The sequence below is a fragment of the Haematobia irritans genome, chromosome 4 (assembly GCF_050003625.1).
Source record: "Haematobia irritans isolate KBUSLIRL chromosome 4, ASM5000362v1, whole genome shotgun sequence".
NCBI classification, from domain to species: domain Eukaryota; kingdom Metazoa; phylum Arthropoda; class Insecta; order Diptera; family Muscidae; genus Haematobia; species Haematobia irritans.
The window spans coordinates 94,171,438-94,197,789 of record NC_134400.1 but is presented as its reverse complement, the minus strand read 5'-3'; the positions used below and the strand labels follow the sequence as shown (position 1 = coordinate 94,197,789).

The following is a 26,352-nucleotide window of genomic DNA, read 5'->3' as shown; positions in this document are numbered from 1 at the left end:
ATAAAATTATACATATTTGTTGCAGACTTCATTATAACTTGACGGGGAATATCCCATCGCAAATTTTCACAAAGTTTGTATTCATAAAAATGGATTATTAAAGAAAAGTAATCGTGAAAAAATGACGATTTTAGCGGCTAAACTCGAACTTAATACCCACCTTAAGGGCCGGCACTACGTTCGATTTTCGAGTTCGATTTTCGCGATTACTTACAATCAAAATTACAATCAAATATATTCCTATGAAATCTTAATCGAATATAGATGAAAAAGACAATGCGTATCAATTGAGTTAAATTATCTGGGTTTAATCGCACTATTAAAAGACGTTTGTTTCTCACGATCGCGGTATTTTTGTTTTTTTTTGAAAAAAAAACGTTGCTTCGAAATTCCCTTTTACTTTAAATTCAAATATAGTTACCATTTGCTTAAATAAATAACGTGATCGGAAAGGGAAAACAGTTTTTAAGTTATTTTCACATCGCTATGTAGCCATTTTTCGAAAAAGAGGTAAAATATTTAATTTCAATTCGTTTCGTAACAAATAATGCTATTTTTCGAAAAAGTGGAAAAATATTTATATTTTCAACGATCGATATTTCTTGAACTAAGCATTTTTAGTAAAATTTTTACTTAATACTTTCTCTTTAGAATACACCATTTATTCCCAATATGTATGGTATGTATGGTTGTCTTACATTATGTAGAAACTGCAGCCATTTTCCGTAAAAGTGGTAAAATATATGAAATATATAAAACGTCGACGCTCAATATCTCGAAAACTACGCCTTTTTGACAAAATTGTTACTTAACATTTTCTATTCAAAATATACTATGTATACCTATTATGAAATTGTTTTGTTGAATTATGTAACAAAATGCTGCCATTTATCCAAAAATGTTAAAATGTTTAAAACTTCAACGTTCTATATCTCGAAAACCAAGCATTCTTGAGAAAACTATTACCTGACGTTTTGTCTTTAAGACACTATTTACACCCATTATGCACTGTTTATTGTTTAATTTTGTAAAATATTCGGAAATTTATCAAAACGTGGTTTAAGTATTTAAATTTTCAACGACCGATCTCTCGAAAACTAAGCATTTTTTACAAAAAAAAAATATATCGTTTTTATACCCACTATGTACTTCTTTGTTAATTTTTTAGGAAATTTATTTAAAAAATATTCAAATGTTGAAAATTTCAACGTTCGATAGTGCGACAACTTAGCATTTGTGACAAAATTTAAGTAACGTTTTCTCTTTAAAATAAACTATTTTCATCCATTATGCACTTTTTTCTTAAATTTTGTAACAAAATGCAACAATTTATCCAAAAATTTTAAAATATTTAAAAATTCAACAATTGATATCTCGGAAACTAAGAATTTTTACAAAATTGTTACTTAACATTTTCTCTTTAAAAAATACTATTTATACCCACAAAACATTTTCTTGTTAAATTATGGAAAAATGCAGCAATTTGTCAAACGATCTCGAAAATAAGATACCACGATTTAAGTCATTTAGAACATATAGCTTTTATTTTGTTACAAACTTTAAATTTTGTAAAAATGCAACAATTTATATCAAAAATGTTGAAATATTTAAAAATTCAACGATTGACATCTGGGAAACTAAGAATTTTAAAAAATTGTAATTTAACATTTTCTCTTTAAAAAATATTATTTATACACACAAAACACTTTCTTGTTAAATTATGGACTTCAGATTATGTATTTGAGGTTTTATCCAAATTTTGATCTAAATACAAAGTTGTGCATAATATAATCGGCACACCCGACTTTAGACTTTCCTTTTTTTATATTTTTTTACTAAAATTGTGTTACGTCCCATAACGTTACATTTAAATTTTTAATACGTAGATTTTGTAGAAGTATATAGAATTTTCTCTAAATTCAATTTCAGATTCAAATGCATGCATATGGGAACATAAACCTTTATATAACTCGCAACACATTTAAAAGATATGAGTTGGTATCAATAATTTTAGTAAATGTGTTGAAGGATATAATACAATGAGCCCCGTCCGACTTTGACTTTCGAGTCGGAGACGAGCTGATGAAAAATGCTGGAGTACAGTACTATGTTCGCCTTTCACATTGAAATTTCCGCGATTTCACAGGAATATATTTGTTTTCATTTTAAATTTTGATTGTAAATAACCGTGAAAATAGATTTTCAATTCGAAAACTATCATTGTACCGGCCTTTAGGCAGATACCAACTTAGTACTAAGGATTAAAATAAGTCAATGAAATGAAAATTATATGATTAATTAGTTACTATGTTTACTCAGTTTCATGAAATTCAAATGACTTTTGTTGTGCTTTTGTTTGAATAAATCGTTTAAAGGTGACAAATTTTTGACGAATTGCATTCTCAACAAATGACATCCCTACCCACAGCAAATAGAGCACAAACCTCTTTTTCTCATTCTGCCTCACATACGAAGTTGAGTGATCGAGTGAAATAGATCTATAGCATGTCAGAATAACCTCATCAGTATTGCCAAGTTGTTGAATTTTAAGCGTTGCGGCAAAATACTTTCGAATACGCACACTTTATAACCATAACGCACTTTTCATAACCATAAAGTGCACAAGATCACCGATTCCTCCGAAAAAATAAATAATAAACAAAATGGTAAAACATAACATCTAATGGGAAATATAAAAAAATGTTTGGTACTCATCGCCATGACTATAGGTGTGTACTATATTCGGGTTTCGAGTTGAAAAGCACTTTATTTTCGCGATTACTTTTCCTGAAATAATCAAAATTATACATGAAAACAAACGTGTCAAGTCTTGCCGAAATCTAATGGAACAAGAAATTGCGGATCAATTGAGTTAATTTATCTGCTTTATATTGAACTGTTAATAAAGTAACCGCGAAATTTTCAACTCGAAAAGCGAACGTAGTACTTACCTTATAAATTATTTTTCAATTCGCATTGCAAATGGCGCCATGTTATGATAATACTGACCGATCGATTTACACCACTTTTTCAACTCGAAAAAAAACATAGTACCACAAATGGTAAAAATTTCGCTAGTTTTTCGCATGTTTTGGTTTTGTATGGAGTTTCAACTCGAAAACCGAACAGAGTACCAGCTTTTACCCATTTTTGTTGGCTTAAGGTGTGTTTTAGTAAAAGCTTCCTCATCTAACGAAGACCGCCTAAAGGCCGGTACTATGTACATTCTTGCGAAAATTTTTTATGGAAACCATTATTTAGCACATAGAAAGCGGCGTTTTTTAGGTAGCTTGGAGCGCTATTTGACAGGGAGCGATATAAATTAAGTTGGTGGGTGCTGTTTGCTATTACAAACTTAACATTTTATTTTCCTTGGACAATTGATCTGCTACTTCTTTGATCCTTGGTATAATTTCGGAACAAAACTATAATCCATGTTTGTGTTATAAACCCACACAAATAGTTTTTAATAAATAAATTTTTTCTTAATTCACATTGCAAATGGCGCCGTACTATAAACGTCAGTTTTTCAACTCGAAAAAACAAAGTATCACAAATGGAAAATTTTTCGCCATGTTAAGCTCAATGTCAAGGGACCTACTTTTTATAGCCGAGTCCGAACGGCGTTCCACATTGCAGTGAAACCACGTAGATAAACTTTGAAACCCCCAGATATGCCACCAACATTAATGAGGCGGGATAATCACCGCTGAAAAACTGTTTGGTGTTAGGTCGAAGCACGAATCGAACCCACGACCTTGTGTATGCAAGGCGGGCGTGCTAACCATTGCACCACGGTGGCTCCCATCAATACAATATAGTTTATTGTACTATTTGATGTTAAAAAATAATACCACATTCAAAACTTGATTTCCTTAATTATTTCTTATATGCACTGAACAAAAGTATGTACTATTCCGATTGCGAGTCAAATTTGAATTCATTAGTTTTTCAGATTTTTCTTCGTGAGCTATCAAAGTATTTTAAACACGTGCTAATGACAAATTAAATTTTCAAATTCAGACTCGTCTTCAAGTTGAAATTGTTCTATGTATACGTTTTTAAAAAAAGTGTTAAAAAAATCTATTTTTGAACGCTTTTTTTGGTTTGTGGTCAAGATACAAAAACTCCACAAATTTAAAGATTATTTCATTAATTTTAAGATTTTTTTAGCCTTCTTTCATGAAAATATACCCATTTTTAAGTTGAATGACTTAACTATAAGGACAAAATGACATTATCGGCTTTTGGACAAGGAAAACAATTTATATAAGAGAAATTAACAAATGCTATTATAACCAAAATTCGCGTTTGTATTTTAAGGACAATAAATGTTTGGCCTCACTACTATACTACTTCAGTGTACAAAACAATTCACATCTACTATTTTAATTTAGTAATATCATTATAACTTTAGAATATTATAATAACATAAAAAATATATGGATTCAAATGAAAATATTCCTAATAATTAGTGACAATTTATATAAGAAATTGGTATGGTAATAGTAGATTTAAAATATACGATAACTTTTATGAATATGAGGCAAAAACTTTACAAGGCGTATTTGCTGCAAAAATGCCCGCATAATGGTTGGAATCATTACTAATGTTTCAATTGAGCTTTGAAATATGTGGAAAACCTTATTCTGCCAGCAAGGCTTAGATAAAAAAGCCGTTTTATCTATATTTGAATAGAAATATGTCGAAAATAAAAAAGCCACAAATAGCTAAAAGGGCCATGAAAAAAGCTAAACGATATATGCACTTTTTCCCCGCTAAACGACTTCAAAAAAGCTAACTGCCTGTTCGTGGAATTTTCGTTCGCCTCGAGACGAACGATTCGTCAAAAATCCAATGATGATATCTCGAAAACCAGAGTATGCTAAAAAAGCTAAACGATATATGCACTTTTTCCCCGCTAAACGACTTCAAAAAAGCTAACTGCCTGTTCGTGGAATTTTCGTTCGCCTCGAGACGAACGATTCGTCAAAAATCCAATGATGATATCTCGAAAACCAGAGTATGTGGAAGACCAATTGTTTCGGTGTTTGATAGTAAATTATAAATAAAGAGTTCATGACAAATATCAGCATTTTCTAGCAAATATATCTAAAGTTATTTTAGTTTCAATCTAGACGAACGATTCGTCTCGAGTCGATTTTGTGTTTCATGAACAGGCAGTAAATCTAGCGGAAAATAGCTAAATTAGCAACGCTGGGCAGTGATGCCAATTGTTGAGCATAAAATTAGTCAAAAAACCGTCACACTTAAACGATTTATTGAGACAAAAGCAGAAGTCATTTGAATTCGATTTAATTTAATAAAAGTAAGTAAACATTTACTTACTTTTATTTTTTTTATAAAAGTAAGGAACTACTTAGTCATGCAATTTTCATTTTTCTTAAACAGTGACTAATTTTAATGCTTAGTACTAAGTTGGTTTCTGCCTAAAGGCCGGTATCAACAATCTACATTTTAAAAAATCATCGTAAATGTGGTTGCTATTTTTACTATGTATTTTACTTACATACATATGTTTTGTGCAAATCCAATATAACAACACAAAATAGAAAAGTGGCGTTTTTGAGTCATATTAGCAGTTGTATACTGCTAGCAGTTAGTAGGACACTCATTTTTTAAATGCGGAATGATTGATATTGGAATTTTTTTGAAAATATGGTTTCAGTACTAGGATTTAACAATTGAAATTGTTAACAACACATTGAGTCAACGATGTCAACATTCTTGCGACAAAACAGTCTTGCACATTATTCCTTATGCGGCAAATGACATGCAAAAAAATATTTTGTTGTGTTTTCTCCCTAATGATTTTCTATAAAAATCTCTTAATCAAATTCGCAATGTACTCGAAATTAGCTTTAATATGAGTACCATGTTGCTTATATTAGAAATGGTCAATATTTTGAAGGACTACTCCGGTTCCATGGTGATGAAGTTTTTATATGAATTCTAAATTCTTGTTTACCTTTTATTTGAATGGAATATATATTAATTACCATCCAGACTTTCGGGTCCGTAAGTACCATATTTTGAACTGTTTTAATAAAGTACCCGCAAAAATTTCAACTCGAAAAGCGAACATAGTACTTATCTTTAAGGCCGGTATGAACCTCTAGCGACATTTTCGGTGTCAAAAGCTGTAATCAAAATTTTATTTGAGGAATATTTGGAACATATTTTAAAAAATTTTTAAAAGCGATTAGCTGGTTTAAAATTTGTGTACTCAACCCTGTTTTTTTGTTGTAGACTTAAATAAATTTTTGCTACCGAAAATTTCGCTAGAGGTGCATACCGGCCTTTACTTTAAAATCATGGAATTCTCACATGCCTAAAGCTGAGTACTATGTTCAGTTTTCAAGCTGAAAACCAGCTTGTTTTCACGGTTACTTTTTTTAATTAACTAATTTAGAAATATAAAATTATTTGCAATCAATTCCTTGGATCTTTTCCATCCATTATTTGGCAAGACTCGATCAAAATATAATCGTCTTCATAAATATATTTGTAGTTTTAAGTGTTTTGGTGAAAAAACCGAACATAGTACTCACCTTAATATAATATAAAAAGCGTTAAAATGACGAAAATCGTAAGGGTTGGCAACCCTCTGTGAGAAAGAGACAAATAGACTTTCATAAATTGTTTTCATTATTTATTATGGAGTGATTCTAGTTTGTAAATAAAATTTCCGAGATTTGTGTCACTAAATATGCAAATTCAAGGTACGTACAACATTGTCTTACATTTGATATTTTTTTGAAATGTATAAAAGATAAACACATTTGTCTTTTTTCAGTACATTTAAAAATGAGTACAATTCTCGTTAGCTAACTTCAAGGAAACTTTGCGGAATGCTCATAGGGTTGCGTCGACTCTTCGTACACGATGTCTCATGGAGCAAGCTGAGTCTAAAAACACAAATCGAATGCGTAAGAACTTCAAAGCATACCATCAATGTTGTGTCCATAGAAACATGCAATTCCTTGAACGCCAATGAAAGTCAAAATAGAGCTTTGGAAAAAGGCTGACAATTACTAGTGGCATACTTTCCAAAAGCGAACGTAAATGTTTATACTATTCTTGGAAACATCCACAAAAGCAATGTAATGTGACCTCACACAGGTAGAGGCCTAACTAATGTGTGTCCTAATGAAAACAACAAAAAATACAAATAATTCAATAATATCGAAATATTTGGTTCTCAAAAATAAATAGTATTTATTAACAGATAATTTTTAACACAACTTTTTCCATTTGTTTTAAATACGGTAACATAAAAATAAATTATTTTCAATGCAAGCCAAATAATTATAAACATTTTTACAACGATAATTTTTTAGCTGGATAGTAAAATTAAAGTTTATGTGCTGATATTAGATTTTCAATGTGGTTTCATATCAAAAGAGAATACAGGCAAATATTACATCGATTCACGTGAAGGGAGTAGAAGTGACGTCCTAGCTATGTATCCCAATGTTGGTTAAAATCGATCCAGATTCATATAGTTGACCATAGAGGCCAACGTTTTTCTCCGGTTTACGTGACTCCAGCTGTACAGATATTGGTCCCATATATATACAGTGCCCCAAATAAGAATTGACACAGCACCCTAAATTATTAACCGATTTTGATGAAATTTGTACATTGTTGATGGGAAAATGGGAGAATATAGTTACAAATAAAACAAGAAATTAATCCATTCATTGCCTACACTACATGATGTTATTAAACAAAAATTAATGCCAAAAAGTACCATTATCAAAAAAGGTGTATTGTTTTATTTTTTTAAACCCATTCAATTCAATAATGGAGCTATCGTCCTGAAATTTGGCACAGGATCGTCTTTTGTCTGCACGCAGGTAAAGTTCGGAGATGGGCTATATCGGTCCAAGTTTTGATATAGCTCCCATATAAACCGATCGCCCGATTTGGGGTCTTGGGCTTATAAAAGCCACAAAGAGATGTGCCGAAAATAGTGAGTATCGGACCATGTTTTGATATAGTCCCCATATAAACCGATGTCCCGATTTTTCTTCTTGGGCTTCTAGAATCCGTAGTTTTTATCAAATTAGCCTGAAATTGGAGATCTAGAGGTACTCTACGACCATAAAGAGGTGTGTCGAAAATGGTGATTATCGGACTATGTTTTGATATAGCCCCCATATAGACCGATCTCCCGATTTTACTTCTTGAGCTTCTAGAATCCGTAGTTTTTATTCAATTTGCCTGAAATTGGAGATCTAGAGGTACTCTACGACCATAAAGAGGTGTGTCGAAAATGGTGATTATGGGACCATGTTTTGATATAGCCCCCATATAGACCGATCTCCCGATTTTACTTCTTGAGCTTCTAGAATCCGTAGTTTTTATTCAATTTGCCTGAAATTGGAAATCTAGAGGTATTCTAGGGCTGCAAAGAGGTGTGGGGAAAATGGTGATTATCGGACCATGTTTTGATATAGCCCCCATATAGACCGATCTCCCGATTTTACTTCTTGAGCTTCTAGAATCCGTAGTTTTTATTCAATCTGCTTGAAATTGGAAATCTAGAGGTATTCTAGGGCTTTAAAGAGTTGTGTAGAAAATGGTGATTATCGGACCATGTTTTGATATAGCCCCCATATAGACCGATCTCCCGATTTTACTTCTTGAGCTTCTAGAATCCGTAGTTTTTATTCAATTTGCCTGAAATTGGAGATCTAGAGGTACTCTACGACCATAAAGAGGTGTGTCGAAAATGGTGATTATCGGACCATGTTTTGATATAGCCCCCATATAGACCGATCTCCCGATTTTACTTCTTGAGCTTCTAGAATCCGTAGTTTTTATTCAATTTGCCTGAAATTGGAAATCTAGAGGTATTCTAGGGCTTAAAGAGATGTGTAGAAAATGGTGATTATCGGACTATGTTTTGATATAGCCCCCATATAGACCGATCTCCCGATTTTACTTCTTGAGATTCTAGAATCCGTAGTTTTTATTCAATTTGCCTGAAATTGGAGATCTAGAGGTACTCTACGACCATAAAGAGGTGTGTCGAAAATGGTGATTATGGGACCATGTTTTGATATAGCCCCCATATAGACCGATCTCCCGATTTTACTTCTTGAGCTTCTAGAATCCGTAGTTTTTATTCAATTTGCCTGAAATTGGAGATCTAGAGGTATTCTAGGACCATATCTAGGGCCGAATATATTGTGTATCGGTCCAGTTTTTGATATGGTACCCTTATAGACCGGCAATCCGATTTGGGGTCTAGATTCTAGAACTACAATAGATGTGTTGAATACTGTGTGTGTCCCTCCACGTTTTGGCATAGCCTCCATTAGTCCAATCGGACCAAAATTGATCCAAACAATTATTGAATTTTGACCGATGGTCAGACCAAGTGGAATTTGGTTGATTTTGGTCCATTTTCGTAAAATCGCCTATTTTGCAAATTTTTTCAAATTCATAGAAATAAAATTTTGTACAGAAATAAGCTTAAAAATTTTGTAAAAATTTTAAAAAGAAATAAAATTTTGCTATAACTGTATGTAGAAAAAGATTTTCGATAAATGTTCTATAGAAATAAAATGTTGGCAAAATTTTCTATAGAAACTCAATTTAGCTAAATTTTCAATAGAAATAAACTTTGGCTACACTTTCAATAAATTCTATCGAAGAAAAATTTTTATATTAATTTAATTTAGAAAGGTGGTTCGCTGGTACGAATTAAAAAAAAAATTGGTCCAAAATAAATAATTGTTGTTGCAACGCTGGTTAGGCCTCCATATATACCGATTTCTAAAACTCAAACAAAAATGGTTCTTATAAATCCAGAATCTGACCTAGTCTTCATAGGTAAAATCTTTAAATTTATTTTCGGGAAACGGTACTGGTTGAACTGATCTGCTTGGGAAAATTTCTGTCATCAAACCCCCCTGAAATTTTCAAAGAAACTATAATATTCGATTCATGGTGGTGGGTATTTAAGATTCGGTCCGGCCGAACTTACTGCTTTATATACTTGTTATAATTTAAATGTTGAAAGAAGAAAATTCTTAATGCAAATATTTTTTTAATTTAAAATAGCTTCGTATCACTTTTAAAATATGATGTTTTAAATAAAATTGTTTGGTGTGTCAATACTTATGTGGGTCACTGTATCTTTCTCCATTTAGAATAATATGACCACAGAGGACAAAGTTTCACTTCGATTTACGTGAAATTTCACAGGGAATGCAAGCGATCTGCTAGCTATGCATGCCATAGTGGGTTGAAATCGATTCAGATTTAGAATCATATGACCAGAGAACAAAGTTTCAATCCGATTTATGTAAAGTTTTGCAAAGGGAGTGAAAGTAGTATTAATTTTATGCGTGCTGATTTTGGTCAAAATCGGATCAGATTCAAATATAGCCCCATTTAATCGTCGTCCGATATATAATCCGTTGACCACAGAGGTCGAAATTTTACGCCGATTTACGTGAAATTTTGGACAGGGAGTAGAAGTGTCATTCTAGCTATGCATGTCAACGTTGGTTGATATCGATTCAGATTGAGGTTCTTAGGATTTGCACTTAATTTTGATAACCGATTTGTTTGAAATTTTGCACAAAGTGTAGAAGTTTCGTTGTAGCTATATTTGGTGGAAATCGGATAAGATTCAGATATATCTCCCGTATGTATCTTTCGCCCGATTTACACTCAGTTAACCACAAAGGCTAAAGTTTCACTTCGATTTGTGAGATATTTTACACAGGGAGTAGAATTGGTATTACACATGTGCATGTTGATTGGTATGATATAGCTCTCTGCCGGCCTTAAAAAGTAATATGCAAAAATCTGCGCTATCGAACCAAACATAATTGCATGTACTCTTTGTGTTTACATTTGTTGATTTATTGACATAGAGAATCTCATAGGCGATTACTTTTAATAAAAGAAACGGCGCCAAAAGTTCAATTATATTGCAATAAAGTGGCAACATCATTTTTTAGGAAAAAATAAAAAAACGACCAAATTTAATAGAAATCATGTACAAATAAGTGTGAAAATACAAAAAGACCCTTTAAATATGATAGAGGTGTTCATTCCAATGCAAATCTCAAAGGAAAAAAAAAAGTCCCGAAACTATCAACGTCTCCAAACAATGCGTTGCAATGAATAAAAACAGCGGGACCGTCCTTGAACAATGCAAATGAGCCCAAACAATGCGCAACGATGAAAAAGTGTCTTCAAACAATGCGCTGAGAGTAAATATATATATATATATATATATATATATATATATATATATATATATATATATATATATATATATATATATATATATATATATATATATATATATATATATATATATATATATATATATATATATATATATATATATATATATATATATATATATATATATATATATATATATATATATATATATATATATATATATATATATATATATATATATATATATATATATATATATATATATATATATATATATATATATATATATATATATATATATATATATATATATAAATAGACCGATATTGACCTAGTTAGGAATGGTTGTACAATGTACCAAATTTCAACTCACTCGGGTGAAATTTGCTCCTCCAAGAAGCTCCAAAACCAAATCTCGGGATCGGTTTATATGGGGCTATATATGATTATGGACTGATATAGACCACTTTTGGCATGGTTGTTAAATATCATATACGATCACCACGTACCAAATTTCAAGCAGATCGGATGCATTTTGTTTCTCCAAAAGGCACCGGAGGTCAAATCTGGGGATCGGTTTATATGGGAGCTATATATAATTATGGGCTCATAGGAACCAATTCCTGCATGGTTGTTAGATACCATATACTAACATCACGTACCAAATTTCAACCGAATGGAAAGAATTTTGCTCTTTCAAAGGGCTCTGGGGGTCAAATCTGGGGATCGGTTTATATGGGGCCTATATATAATTATGGACCGATTTCGACCAATTTTTGCATGGAGTTTGAGGCCATATATTAACACCACGTACCAAATTTCAACTGAATCAGATGAATTTTGGTCTTCCAAGAGGCTCCGGAGGTCAAATCTGGTGATCGGTTTTTCTGGGGATATATATTATTATGGACCGATGTGGATCAATTTTTGCATGGTTGTTAGAGACCATATACTAACACCATGTACCAAATTTCAGCCGGATCGGATAAAATTTGCTTCTCTTAGAGGCCTCGCAATCCAAATCGGGAGATCGGTTTATATGGGGGCTATATATAATTATGGACCGATGTGGACCAATTTTTGCATGGTTATTAGAGACCATATACTAACACCACGCACCAAATTTCAACTGAATCGGATGAATTTTGCTCAACCATGAGGCTCCGGAGGTCAAATCTGAGCTTCGGTTTATATGGGGGCTATACGTAAAATTGGTTCGATATGGCCCATTTGCAATACCGTCCGACCTACATCAATAACAACTAACGGGTGATACGGTCAAAATTTGGTCAAGGGAAAACGCGTGTAAATCGGTGAAATCGTTTATTTAAAAAATCAAATTAAATTTCTTTTTCAAGTTCAATTAGTATAAAATTCAGGAAAAATATTCAGTTAGGCTTTCGCTTTTCCAAATCCGAATTTTGTACAGCCACCTTGTCCACCTTCTTCGCCGCAGAAAGCCAGTTTGCCTTGAACTGCTGCTCGTCCTTAGCAGTTTTTTGGTCTTCTTTAGGTTCTGCTAGACAATAGCCCAGTGTTTCGCAATTGGGCGGAGCTCTGGCGTGTTGGGAGGGTTCTTGTCCTTGGGAACCACCTGCACGTTGTTGGCGGCGTACCACTCCATGGCCTTTTTACCGTAATGGCAAGATGCCAAATCCGGCCAAAACAGTACGGAACAACCGTGTTTCTTCAGGAAAGGCAACAGACGTTTATTCAAACACTCTTTCACGTAAATTTCTTGGTTGACAGTCCCGGAAGCTATGAAAATGCTGTTTTTCAAGCCACAGGTACAGATGGCTTGCCAAACCAGATATTTCTTTGCGAACTTTGACAGTTTAATGTGTTTGAAAATATCTGCTACCTTTCCCCTTCCTTTTGCCGTATAAAACTCCTATCCCGGAAGCTGCTTGTAGTCGGCTTTGGCGTAGGTTTCGTCGTCCATTACCACGCAGTCAAACTTCGTCAGCATCGTCGTGTACAGCCTCCGGGATCGCGCTTTGGCCGTCGTATTTTGTTTATCATCGCGATTTGGAGTCACTACCTTCTTGTAAGCCGATAGCCCGGCTCGATGCACGGTTGTAGACGACACACCCAGCTTATTTGCGGCATCTCGGAGAGAGAGAGGTTAGGGTTTCGCTTGAAACTACCGGCAACTCTCTTTGTCGTCTCAGCGGCTTCCGGTTTTCGATTTCCTCCCCCGATCCAGACTTCTTGGCTGTCGAAAAACGTTCCCCAAACACTTTAATTATATTTGTAACTGTTGATTTGGCAACTTTTAGCGTCGGATCGGATTTTCGCGATGCGCGAGCAAAATTTTGATACGCTGCTTTTCTTGCTTGGACGCCATTTTGACGACTGAAGAGTGAATTCCAAAATCAAAATAGGAGCAACATTCTACACACACACACCTTCAAAATGAGGGGTGTTCAGGGTTGACCGTATCACCCTTTACTTGTGCCAAGTTTCAAGTCGATAGCTTGTTTCGTTCGGAGCAATATTTCGATGTGTTAAAAACGGAATGAGAAAGTTAATATACCCCCCTATCCTTTGGTGGAGGGTATAATAAGTCTTAGCCTATATTCGAAGCGTTTTCATACCCTCCATCATAGGATGGGGGTATATTAACTTTGTCATTCCGTTTGTAACACATCGAAATATTGCTCTAAGACCCCATAAAGTATATATATTCTGGGTCGTGGTGAAATTCTGAGTCGATCTAAGCATGTCCGTCCGTCCGTCCGTCCGTCTGTCTGTTGAAATCACGCTAACTTCCGAACTAAACAAGCTATCGACTTGAAACTTGGCACAAGTAGTTGTTATCGATGTAGGTCGGATGGTATTGAAAATGGGCCATATCGGTCCACTTTTACGTATAGCCCCCATATAAAGGGATCCTCAGATTTGGCTTGTGGACCTCTAACAGAAGCATATTTCATCCGATCCGGCTGAAATTTGGTATATGGTGGTGATATATGGTCTCTAACAACCATGCAAAAATTGGTTCACATCGGTCCACAATTATATATAGCCCCCATATAAACCGATCCCCAGATTTGGCTTGCGGAGCCTCAAAGAGAAGAAAATTTCATCCGATCCGGCTGAAATTTGGTACATGATGTTGGTATATGGTCTCTAACAACCATGCAAAAATTGGTCCATATCGGTCCATAATTATATATAGCCCCCATATAAACCGATCCCCAGATTTGGTTGTGGAGCCTCTAAGAGAAGCATATTTCATCCGATCCGGCTGAAATTTGGTACATGGTGTTGGTATATGGTCTCTAACAATCATGCAAAAATTGGTCCACATCGGTCCATAATTATATATAGCCCCCATATAAACCGATCCCCAGATTTGGCTTGCGGAGCCTCAAAGAGAAGCAAATTTCATCCGATCCGGCTGAAATTTGGTACATGATGTTGGTATATGGTCTCTAACAACCATGCAAAAATTGGTCCACATCGGTCCATAATTATATATAGACCCCATATAAACCGATCTCCAGATTTGGCTTGCGAAGCCTCAAAGAGAAGCAAATTGCATCCGATCCGGCTGAAATTTGGTACATGGTATTGGTATATGGTCTCTAACAACCATGCAAAAATTGGTACACATCGGTCCATAATTATATATAGCGCCCATATAAACCGATCCCCAGATTTGGGTTGCGGAGCCTCAAAGAGAAGCAAATTTCATCCGATCCGCCTGAAATTTGGTACATGATATTGGTATATGGTCTCTAACAACCATGCAAAAATTGGTCCACATCGGTTCATAATTATATATAGCCCCCATATAAACCGATCCCCAGATTTGGCTTGCGAAGTCTCCAAGAGAAGCAAATTTCATCCAATCCGGTTGTAATTTGGAATATGGTGTTAGTATATGATCTTTAACAACCGTGGCAGAATCGGTCCATAATTATATATAGCCCCCATATAAAACGTTCTCCAGATTTGACCTCCGGAGCCTCTTGGAGGAGCAAAATTCATCCGATCCGGTTCAAATTAGGAACGTGGTGTTAGTATATGGTCGCTAACAACCATACCAAAATTGGTCCAATCACACAAAAATTGGTCCATATCGGTTCATAATCATGGTTGCCACTAGAGCCAAAAATAATCTACCAAAATTTTATTTCTTGAGAAAATTTTGTTAAAATTTTATTCGGTTCATAATAAAATTTTCATCATTGTCAGAATTTTATTTCTATAGAAAATTTTGTCAAAATTTTATTTCTATAGAAAATGTTGTTCAAATTTTATTCGGTTCATAATCATAGTTGCCACTCGAGCCAAAAATAATCGACCAAGATTTTATTTCTATAGAAAATTTTGTCAAAAGTTTATTTCTATAGAAAATTTTGTTAAAATGTTATTTCTGTAGAAATTTTTGTCAAAATTTTCTTTCTATAGAAAATTTTGTCAAAATTTTTATTTCTATAGAAAATTTTGTGAAAATTTTATTTCTATAGAAAATTTTGTTAAAATTTTATTTCTGTAGAAAATTTTGTAAAAATTCTACTTTGTCAAACTGAATTATATACGTATTGGATCGATCTTTTTTGATTTAATATATACCACGTATGGACTTACATACAATTTAGAAGATGGTGTTAGGAGGTTTTAAGATACCTTGCCATCGGCAAGCGTTACCGCAACTTAAGTAATTCGATTCTGGATGGCAGTGTTTAGAAGAAGTTTCTACGCAATCCATGATGGAGGGTACATAAGCTTCGGCCTGGCCGAACTTACGGCCGTATATACTTGTTATCTTTAAAGATTCAATATTTTAGTTAATTTAAGGACGATTCCTTTAAATCAAAAATGTGTTTCTTTACTTTAAGGAAATTTTGCCCTGATTTAAGGACATTCGATATTAACGGAGGGACGCAAATTTCCAAAATTTGCGTACTAAATCTAATGAAAACAAGTAGGGAAAGTCTAAAGTCGGGCGGGGCCGACTATATTACACCCTGCATCTCTTTGTAGATCTAAATTTTCGATACCATATCACATCCGTCAAATGTGTTGGGTGCTATATATAAAGGTTTGTCCCAAATACATACATTTAAATATCACTCGATTTGGACAGAATTTGATAGACTTTTAAAAAATCTTTAGACCCAAAATTTATGTTGGCTAATGCACTAGGGTGGAATACAATTTTAGTAAAAAAAAGTCTAAAGTCGGGCGGGGCCGATTATATTATACCTTGCACATTAGCGTAGCTAGACAATTTTCCTAGCTAAAAATGTACAGACTGAACTGTTAGGTTCAATTAATGTTTTATTTCATAAAATTGAATAAAAAACATGTAAGTAAAGTGTAAAGTCGGGCGGAGCCGACTATATTATACCCTTCACCACTATGTAGGCAAACATTTGTGTTACCATCTCAGCTACTTAAAATTTGCTGGGAGCTATATAAAAGTTTGCATTTCCAGATACAAGTACTTTTAATGGAAACAATTTTTTGTACTTTTACTAAAACTCTAGAATTAAAATTTAAATCGGCTAACGCCCTGGGATGAAACACAATGTTAGTAAAAAATATGGGAAATATGAAGCGAGAGAAATTTTAATGCAATTGTACAAAAGAGATTTATGATTTTTCAGGCGATACATATATATTCGAGATATAGGACAATTAGAGTAATATTTACAATTTTTCCTACTCAGCAGTGGCGATTTTACAAGGATATTGGTTAGATCTCGCCAAGATATGTGGTCAAGTGTGGGTTGTGATATATTATTTGGTCTAGTCGGGTGACTTGGAGCCTTATTTAAAACTCATCCGTTCTGTGGAAATTTTGGCATTGTAGTGTGTAGGATATGGCTAAGATATGGGGAAATCATCACAGAATTTTGCGTAAAGTGTGAGAATTTTGGCCATATTTGTATTCTCTGAGGAAAATATCCAGTCCATTGGAGGAAAATCTCATTGAAAATGGGTCTAAAATATGAAACAGTCTACCATATTTCCCCAACTCTGGTGTACGTATATATGGGAGCTATATATAATCTGAACCAATTTTAACTAAATTTGACATGCATAGTTAGAATAATAATTCTGCTATCTATGCGAAATCTCACGTAAATGGGAGTATAACTTTGGCCCACCTGGTCATATGAGTGCAAATCGGACGGGAGATATATATGGGAGCCATATCTAAATCTGAACCGATTTCAACCAAATTTGCCACAACTACCTATACTACTAAACGTACTCCTTGTGAGAAATTTGAAGCAAATCACGGCAAAACCCCGGATTTTGAGGCCATATAAGTTCAAATCGGACGAAATATATATATGGGAGCTATATCTAAATCTGAATCGATTTTGACCATATTTGGCACATACAATAGTATCGTTAAAAGTACCGCTTGTGCAAAATTTGAAGTAAGTCAGGGCAAAACTCTGGCTTTTGAGACCATATAAGTCCAAATCGGGCGAAAGATATATATGTGAGCTATATCTAAATCTGAACCGATTTTAACAAAATTTGACACACTTAACGATACTATTAAACGTACTCCTTGTGCAAAATTTGAAGCAAATCACGGCAAAACTCTGGCTTTTGTGGCCATAAAAGTTCAAATCGGACGAAAGATATATATGGGAGCTATATCTAAATTTGAACCGATTTCAATCAAATTTACCAAGCATTGGTAGAATATCAATGCTACCCTCTGTGCAAAATTTCACGAAGATCGGTAGTAAACTTTGGCCTCTGTGGTCATATGAGTCTAAATCGGACGAAAGATACATATGGGAGCTATATCTAAATCTGAACCGATTTGGCTAATATTTTGAAAGATTTTCGAGATTCATAAAATATTTGGATGTACGGTATTTCAAGAAAATCGGTAGATAAACACGCTAACTATGACCACATCGGGGATAAATATATATGGCAGCTATATCTAAATCTGAACCGATTTTTTCCAAAACCAATAGCGATTGTCTCTGTCCCAAGAAACGGCCCTATGCCAAATTTGAGGACGATCGGACTTAAATTGCGAGCTGTACTTTGTGCACAAAATTACATATACAGACAGACGGACGGACGGACAGACAGACAGACAGACGGACATCGCTAAATCGACTCAGAATTTAATTCTAAGCCGATCGGTATACTAAAAGATGGGTCTATGACCAATATTTCTTGGCGTTACATACAAATGCACAAACTTATTATACCCTGTACCACAGTAGTGGTGAAGGGTATAAATATGGGAAACATTTAAATCTGAAGCAATTTTAAGGAAACTTCGCAAAAGTTTATTTATGATTTATCGCTCGATATATATATATTAGAAGTTTAGGAAAATTAGAGTCATTTTTACAACTTTTAGACTAAGCAGTGGCGATTTTACAAGGAAAATGTTGGTCGAAATCAGAAAAACATATATATGGGAGCTAAATCTAAATCTGAACCGATGTCAACCAAATTTGGCACGCATAGCTACAATGCTAATTCTACTCCCTGTGCAAAATTTCAACTAAATCGGAGTTAAAAATTGGCCTCTGTGGTCATATGAGTGTAAATCGGGCGAAAGCTATATATGGGAGCTATATCTAAATCTGAACCGATTTCAACCAAATTTGGCACGCATAGCTAAAATGCTAATTATACTCCCTGTGCAAAATTTCAACTAAATCGGGGCAAAATATTGGCCTCTGTGGTCATATGAGTGTAAATCGGGCGAAAGCACGCCAATTATGACCAGATCGGTGAAAAATATATATGGCAGCTATATCTAAATCGGAACCGATTTTTTCCAAAATCAATAGGGATCGTCTTTGAGCCGAAACAGGACCCTATACACTCAAAAAAAAGTGAACTCTCTATTTCACTAAAGCCAATTTAACTTTATATTAGTTCATAGAATCATTATGTTTGGAAAAAGTTTACTTTACTCAAATAATTTGTTGCGTACGTTAGTTAAATGAACTAAAAAACAGGAAAAAATTATACAAAAATAAAGCATAAAGGTTTCCTAATTTCGTATTTCTCACAAAATAGTTCATTATTTCTTTAAATTTGTAAATTTTACCAAAAATGTGTCCATCATGAACTTCGTATGGCACTAAAGACATTCTTGCAATTTTGAACTCCAAGATTTCTCTTAAAACTACAAAATTTTCTTTAACAAGTGCAAAAACTTAGTTATGTCTAATAAATTTTCTTGAATTTGTCGAAAAATATTTACTTATTTTTACCATATCGGAGTGATGCCAGCGCTTGTAATACTGTTTAGTTAAAATTTTCTAAAAAAAATCAAAATTTTCTAAAATTAATCGAAAGTTATCTTTCCTGGTGGGTTCACTGTTTTTTCAGTGTACCAAATTTTAGGACAATCGGACTAAACCTGCGAGCTGTACTTTGCACACAAAAATACATCAACAGACAGACAGACAGACGGACATCGCTAAATCGACTCAGAATTTAATTTTAAGACGATCGGTATACTAAACGATGGGTCTCAGACTTTTCCCTCTTGGCGTTACATACAAATGCACAAACTTATTATACCCTGTACCACAGTAATGGTGAAGGGTATAATAAAGTTTTAGTTGGCCACTTTCTTAGATATACAACTTTTAGAAACGGAAATATTGTAATTTTACATTTATTCCAAAAATGTTCGCAAAATTTCGATAGATGTCCGCCATTACATCCGAACAGAAAAAATTGGAAGTTGTTCTAAAGGCACAACTTTAAAATCACTTCCAAAAATGTCCTCCCAATAATGTTTATTTTAACTAACCAGGAAGTTTTTAATTCAATTTTTTTATAACTCGCTTTTTTCATATTTTTAAAAGTAACTTTTTTGTTTCAAAAAGGTTAAAAACAGAATAAGAATTAATAAAATGGTAAGTATATTCCAGAGAAATTGCGAATATTTGAAACGGTTCAGACAAGCGTTAGAATTCATTACAAATTGTAAAAAATTATAGAAACTATTTATTTAGCAAAATATTACAATTTAAATTCACAACCAAAATACTGAATTCGAATCACACCTTAAGAAGTGATGAAAATTCAGAGCAAGGTCTATTGAAATGATGGACATCTGTCCTATGATAAGCCCATGTTAAATTCCTCGTTTCTGCGCCAATTTTGCACCATTTTCGCATCCACTACTTTTTTGGCGACGCTTTTTTTGCTGGGATACTACTATATTAAATTTTTAGTATGAAACTTCAAAATGTCGTCGGCGGACAATTATCCATTATAAAACCAATTTGAAGTTATCCGAACGGTAATTTGATTCGTTGTTCAACTGATCTTATAATCAATTGATTGATTGTGGTTGGAAGGTTCAAAATGTTTGGCAAAAATACAACGAACTTAGTACTCACCCTAAAGGTGAGTACTAAAGGTGAGTACTAAGTTCGAGTTTAACCGCTAAAATCAGAATAAATCAGTAAACAAAAAGTATAAAATTATACCTCTTTTATGCAAATTTTAATAAAAATTGATGGGGAATAGCCCAAAGCAACTTTTTATAAAGTTTATATTCTTTAAAATGGATTATTAAAGAAAAGTAATCGTGAAAAATTGCGATTTTAGCAGCTTAAAGCAAGCATTAAGTTGGCATTATCGCACTAAATTAACCATTTTTTCACGGTTACTTTTCTTTAATAATTCATTTCACCGAAAACAAACATTTTTAATATATGCATTGGAATATTCCCCATCAAGATATAATAAAATTTGAAACAAGAAAATATAATTTTTTTCTGTGTTAGCAGATTTAGTTTTGATTTTAGGGGCTAAACTCGAACTTAGTACCCACCTTAAACTCGAACTTAACACCTACCTTCAACCACAAAGGTCAGGGTATAATAACTTTGATCAGGGTATAATAACTTTGACAAAAAGTGTGCCTACCAGAAATATTGATTTTAGACCCCATACAATATATAACGATCGACTCAGAAACACCTCCTGAGATGATCTAGCCCTTGGCGTTCGTCAGTCTGTCCATGTATTTGTTGTTCGCAGGATTCCGGTCGCAATTATTAACCGATTTTGATGAAATTTTGTACATGGCGTGTTTTTGGCACCGGAACGACGCTATTGAATTTGGAAAAATTCGGATCAAATTTAGATATAGCTGACGTATATATGTATCGCCCGATTTCGTAAATGGGGTCAGATTGCGCTCATTTACTAACCGATCGGCGTCACATTTTCCACAAAGTAATCTAATGTACCACCTTTCAAGTCTGCCAAATTTCATCGAAGTCGGTTCACATTTAGATATAGCTCCCATATATATGTATCGCCCTATTTTCCAAAATTTGGTCTTAAATCCCTTATTTATAAACTGATCTTACTCAAAGCTGGCTTATTCTAATCTTCTATAGTACTGACTATTGTGCAAAATATCATCCAAATCGGTCAAGATTTAGATATAGCTCCTATATATATGTATCGCCTGATTTTGAAGAATTTTCCCCTAGGTTTTTGATCGAATTAAGTGATTTTCCCTTTTTTATGCCCGAAACCACATAGTGGTCAGCGTATAATTTAATAATGGAATCAGTATTAGTGGCATACTAATTCTGTAAGTTCAGAATCAACTATAGCTCCTAATATAAGACATTTCTGTTCAGATTGTGATAAAACTCCCATATACATGTACTTAGTTATGTTCTAAAATATGGAAATGCGGTTTATCTCCAAACCTATACCATTGCTACCCCACAAACAATTCAGTGGGGGTGGTTTAGGGTATTATATAGTCGGCCCCGCCCGACTTTCTACTTTACTTTACTTGTTTAAATTAATATTTTTGATGAATTGGCGGCTAAATTAGAGTCAAGAAGAGTCGCCATATTCGGCGGCGCGACTCGGCGGCTTCATTCTCTGGTCGTGGGTTCAACCCCAGTTTTGACCGAACACCAAAATGTTTTTCAGCGGTGGATTATCCCCTCTCAGTAATGCTGATGTCATTTCTGTGTGTTTCAAACCTTCTCTAAGTGGTTTCACCGCAATGTTCGGACTCGGTTATAAAAAGAAAGTCCCTTGTCAACGAGCTTAACATAGAATCGGGCAGCACTCATTGATAAGAGAGAAGTTCACCGTGTATAGTCTAAGTAGCATGACATCTCGGGCTGCCACTATAACCTAAGACAACAATCTTAAGAAGTTCCATCTGTATCAACTTATGAATATTTCTCAGCAAATGGGTTTGACAAAACAGATGGCACCTACCAATTCTTAAGCACAAATAAATAATATTCTCTCATCTTGGATTTAGTAAAAAAAGTGCTTTCTGTTTTGCTTTCATTTGATAATTTACTTACCACTTATTTTCTTTAACCATGGATATCCTTCATCGGAATCTGAAAAGATATGTATACAAAAGGTTTCTATTAAAAAAAGTTCGTACAAAGCCATATCAATTCTCAATTCTCTTTTAAATTTGAGTTTTGCATACAACATTTTACGAAACAGATTTTAGTTTATGCGTGTTTTTAGCTTTTTTCTTCATGTGGTCTCAGTCCCATAGAAACGTGTTAACGACAACTTATATATCAAAATTCAGGCTCGACTTCAAATATAAATTATGCCACCTTTCAAGTTCAAAACGATTTTAAAATAAAGTATTTAAAATATCTCCTATATTTGAACACTTTTTTAGTGAAGATGTCAAAAGTCATCAAATTTAAAGACGATTTCTTTCTAAAGAAATCTTCTGAATTACAAATGAAAATCCTTTTTAATGTAATGTATTTTCTTTAAGAGCACATAAGGACGTATTTATAACAAACGATTGTCTCTAATTTGTTTAATTTATTTGTACAAAATGTATTAGCTTCAAATGAAAATTTTGTTTGTTTCTAATTTCGTTCCTCAGAAAAGAAAACTCTTTTTGTTCAGTGTACGTTATTATACACTGACTATACTCAGAGATATTTTCAGGATTGGTACAAACAAAATATTGTTTGTATTGTTTATTAAATTTTCTTTGTGTATATATAGTTTTAAGGCGACAATTGGTTACTTCTATTCTTTTACTTGCAGCATACTCTCTGCGTTTCTCTTTCTAAATACATATATGTTTATAGGCTATTTCTAAATTTATATATGTTTGCATCCAAGCATATTATATTTACATAAATTTTATATTCCAAACATAATATGTTACATATTAACATATTTGTCCCAAACATATTATGCTAGTTTATGAACATTATATGCTTGCACTTAAAAATATTGTGTTAAAAATTTGAGCTCCAAACATTTAATTTTTACACCCAAACATATGAGAAAAAGTTTTTTTAGTCCGAGCGGGCACTAGCACTAGAGGCTATCGGCCTAAGCCAAATGTTATTTTTGAACATGTAACACTTTTGTCACAACCATGTAATTATGTATCTGATTTCGACAACCATTTTTGCGGAAAATATGTTCCGTTTTATGATCATATTCCATTTTGGCTCGACCGGGGTGAAATGAAGCGCCGACTACCAAAATTTAGAGATTGTTAAATTTGGGGTTAGGTTAGGTGGCAGCCCGATGTATCAGGCTCACTTAGACTATTCAGTCCATTGTGACACCACATTGGTGATACCACGAGTCCGAAAGGCGTTCCACATTGCAGTGAAACCACTTAGAGAAGCTTTGAAACCCTCAGAAATGTCACCAGCATTACTGAGGTGGGATAATCCACCGCTGAAAAACTTTTTGGTGTTCGGTCGAAGCAGGACCCACGACCTTGTGTATGCAAGGCGGGCATGCTAACCATTTTCTATCCCTTATTTGGAAGTATGTAAAGTTTTTTGTTACGCTTAAGCTTCTTACCTAGAAATCCATAGAAATGTTCATTTCTATCACGTAACATTTCAAATTTATCTGGCATTTTAATATCTTCTAGCTGTATAGTTGACACGACATCATCTTCACATGTCATATATTCGGTATTTATTTTGTCCATTTCATATCTATGGAATTCCAATTCCTTATTGCAGCGACCAGTTATAGTATCGGATTGCATGTGAGCTGCAAAAAGAAAAAAAAAACGGGAAAATATAAACAACATTAAACAGAAAGAGAATATAAATACGAAATGGTGCTTTCAAAAGCAAAAGATATATGTATGTATGTATTGAATTTAATTACAAATTTTTTCCACAATAAACTCTTTGACGGGATCCAGAGGCAATTCATCGAAATTGTAGTTCAAGTTGTAGAAAGGACAATCGACCAAGGGTCGCGGTTTCGTTTGGCCAGACATAAGCCCCTTATGGCAAAGAGAATCTGCGGTGGGGCGATTGATGATCTTCTGACGTCGTTGTGGTCTACAAAATGGCCTGTGCTCTGTTTGGATTTTCTTCATGATGTTAAATGTGTCAGCTGCAGCGGCCTGTTATCTATTTAGCTGTCGATGGTGGAAACTAACCACTAAGAATTCTTGTTATTTAAAGGTTTCTTTGATGTGTATATTCAATGTGGTTGAAATGTATTTTAATTATTTTTTGTTGTAGAAAAAATGATTTTTAAACTGACGTTTCAATTAATGTAAAAATGAAGTGTATGAAATTGTTGATTGAATTTAAATGAGGTCCTATGCTTGTCTTTTCGTTAAGCAAAGTATGTTTATGCCGGACTGAGTTAGTGACGTTAACAATTGCAGCTCGCACAAAGGAAGCATTTGTTTGGACGGTTGCATTGGAAACCAAACAAACTTGTGTTGTTTCCTTCTCTACTAGGATTCAGGGAAAACATTTCTGAGAATACAAAATAAAAACAAGTAGAAACGGTGGTTAACTCAGCTGCTATGGTAAACTAAGTTAAATTTAAAATTTTCACATATTGAGAGTACATTCGATTTTGGATTTATAAGAAGCATTTTTGTTTGACCTCCAAATTTCTTGCCTATTTTTTCATGAGTCACTTGAATTCCAATGAATCGTGGGTGATTGTGGGTTCTTAAAAGTACTTAATAGGTGAGCGTGCATGAGTATGGCTTTCCATTCGTGAGTGTGCTGAAGTGCGAGTGACATTTCATTCACACGCACACCTCATTCCTCACTACAGAGTGGTTCCAAATCGTTTTTTTTTTTTTTTAGAAATAATTCTATATCTTTTGAATGGATAGAGATTACTTTGTGTGAAAGTTGAGGTGTTTTTCTCTAAGTTTGGCCTGGCCTATAGATTTTGAAATCTGGTCACCTTGGGTGTATGAAATTTAGTGTTAGCCAGGGCTGTGGAGTCGTAGTCCGAAGATTTTGCTGGAGTCGGATTCGTAAAAATTTTGCTCGACTCCGACTAAACAAAATTTTTTAAAACACTTCACATATTTGTAACTAAACAAGTTTTTACGTAAATTAGTTTCCATTGCGTTATTCATTCGATCAATGTAAGGTATGACTGTAAATGAAAAGCAACTTCCAATTAAGGAGATCATTTTATGTTTCCTACAAGGTTAGAGCAGCAGATGGGCTGAATCGATCCATTTTAATATCCACCATCATAACAATTTACTTCAAATATTTCGAACAATCGATTTTATTTTTTTAATTTTATTTCAAGACCATATGCATACAAAAATTTGTTTTCTGAATTAATCACGAAATTAATTGATCAATTTCATTTTTTATTTGAAATATCTTCAATCACAGAAATGATAGTATCAATTAAAAAATTAATTGACAGTCAATTAAAAAATTAATTGGCACTATTAATTTGTGTGATTGATTTTTGTTTAAATTAAAAAATTTCTTAATTCAATTAAATTTTTAATTGAATATTTTTTAAAACTCAATTAAGATTTTAATTGCAAAAATGTTATTTCTATAAAAAAATTTTGTTAAAATTTGTTTCTATAAAACTCAATTAAGATTTTAATTGGAAAAATTTTCGTGAATTTTTTTTCTGTGTGCTCATATACATATGTGAAATATTGGCAGAATTTTTTTTTTAATTTATTTCTATAGAAAATTAAGTCAAAATTTTATTTCTATAGAAATTTTTAAAAATTTTATTTCTATAGAAAATTTTGTAGAAATTTTATTTCTATACAAATATTTGTAAAAATTTTATTTTTAGAGAAAATTTTGCAAAATTTTATTCTGTAGAAAATTTTGAAATATT

The 26,352-nt window shown here is 33.4% G+C and overlaps 1 protein-coding gene and 1 long non-coding RNA gene across 2 annotated transcripts; one reads left to right on the top strand and one right to left on the bottom strand.

Moving 5' to 3' along the window:
- The first annotated feature begins 6,615 nt into the window (after positions 1-6,615).
- Positions 6,616-7,253, top strand: LOC142236339 (uncharacterized). Its single transcript, XR_012721991.1, has 2 exons — positions 6,616-6,743; positions 6,818-7,253. It is a non-coding gene; the product is annotated as an uncharacterized LOC142236339 (long non-coding RNA).
- Positions 7,237-24,776, bottom strand: LOC142236338 (uncharacterized). The gene is made up of 4 exons (XM_075307592.1): positions 24,379-24,776; positions 24,061-24,258; positions 22,560-22,598; positions 7,237-7,630 (listed from the first exon to the last, which is right to left on the bottom strand). The coding sequence occupies exons 1-4, from the start codon at positions 24,593-24,595 to the stop codon at positions 7,479-7,481; spliced, it is 606 nt and encodes a 201-aa protein (XP_075163707.1). The 5' UTR covers positions 24,596-24,776; the 3' UTR covers positions 7,237-7,478.
- Between the last annotated feature and the right edge of the window lie 1,576 nt (positions 24,777-26,352).

Bases quoted from the DNA above. Each gene is read 5' to 3' on its own strand.
- LOC142236338 (XM_075307592.1), bottom strand. From the start codon at position 24,595: ATGAAGAAAATCCAAACAGAGCACAGGCCATTTTGTAGACCACAACGA. The intron at 24,259-24,378 runs GTAATTAAATTC...TTCTTTTTGCAG, and splicing joins GTTTATTGTGGAAAAAATTT to CTCACATGCAATCCGATACT. The intron at 7,631-22,559 runs GTAAGTAAATTA...TTAATAATTTAG, and splicing joins ATGGTTAAAGAAAATAAGTG to GGTGCTGTGTCAATTCTTAT.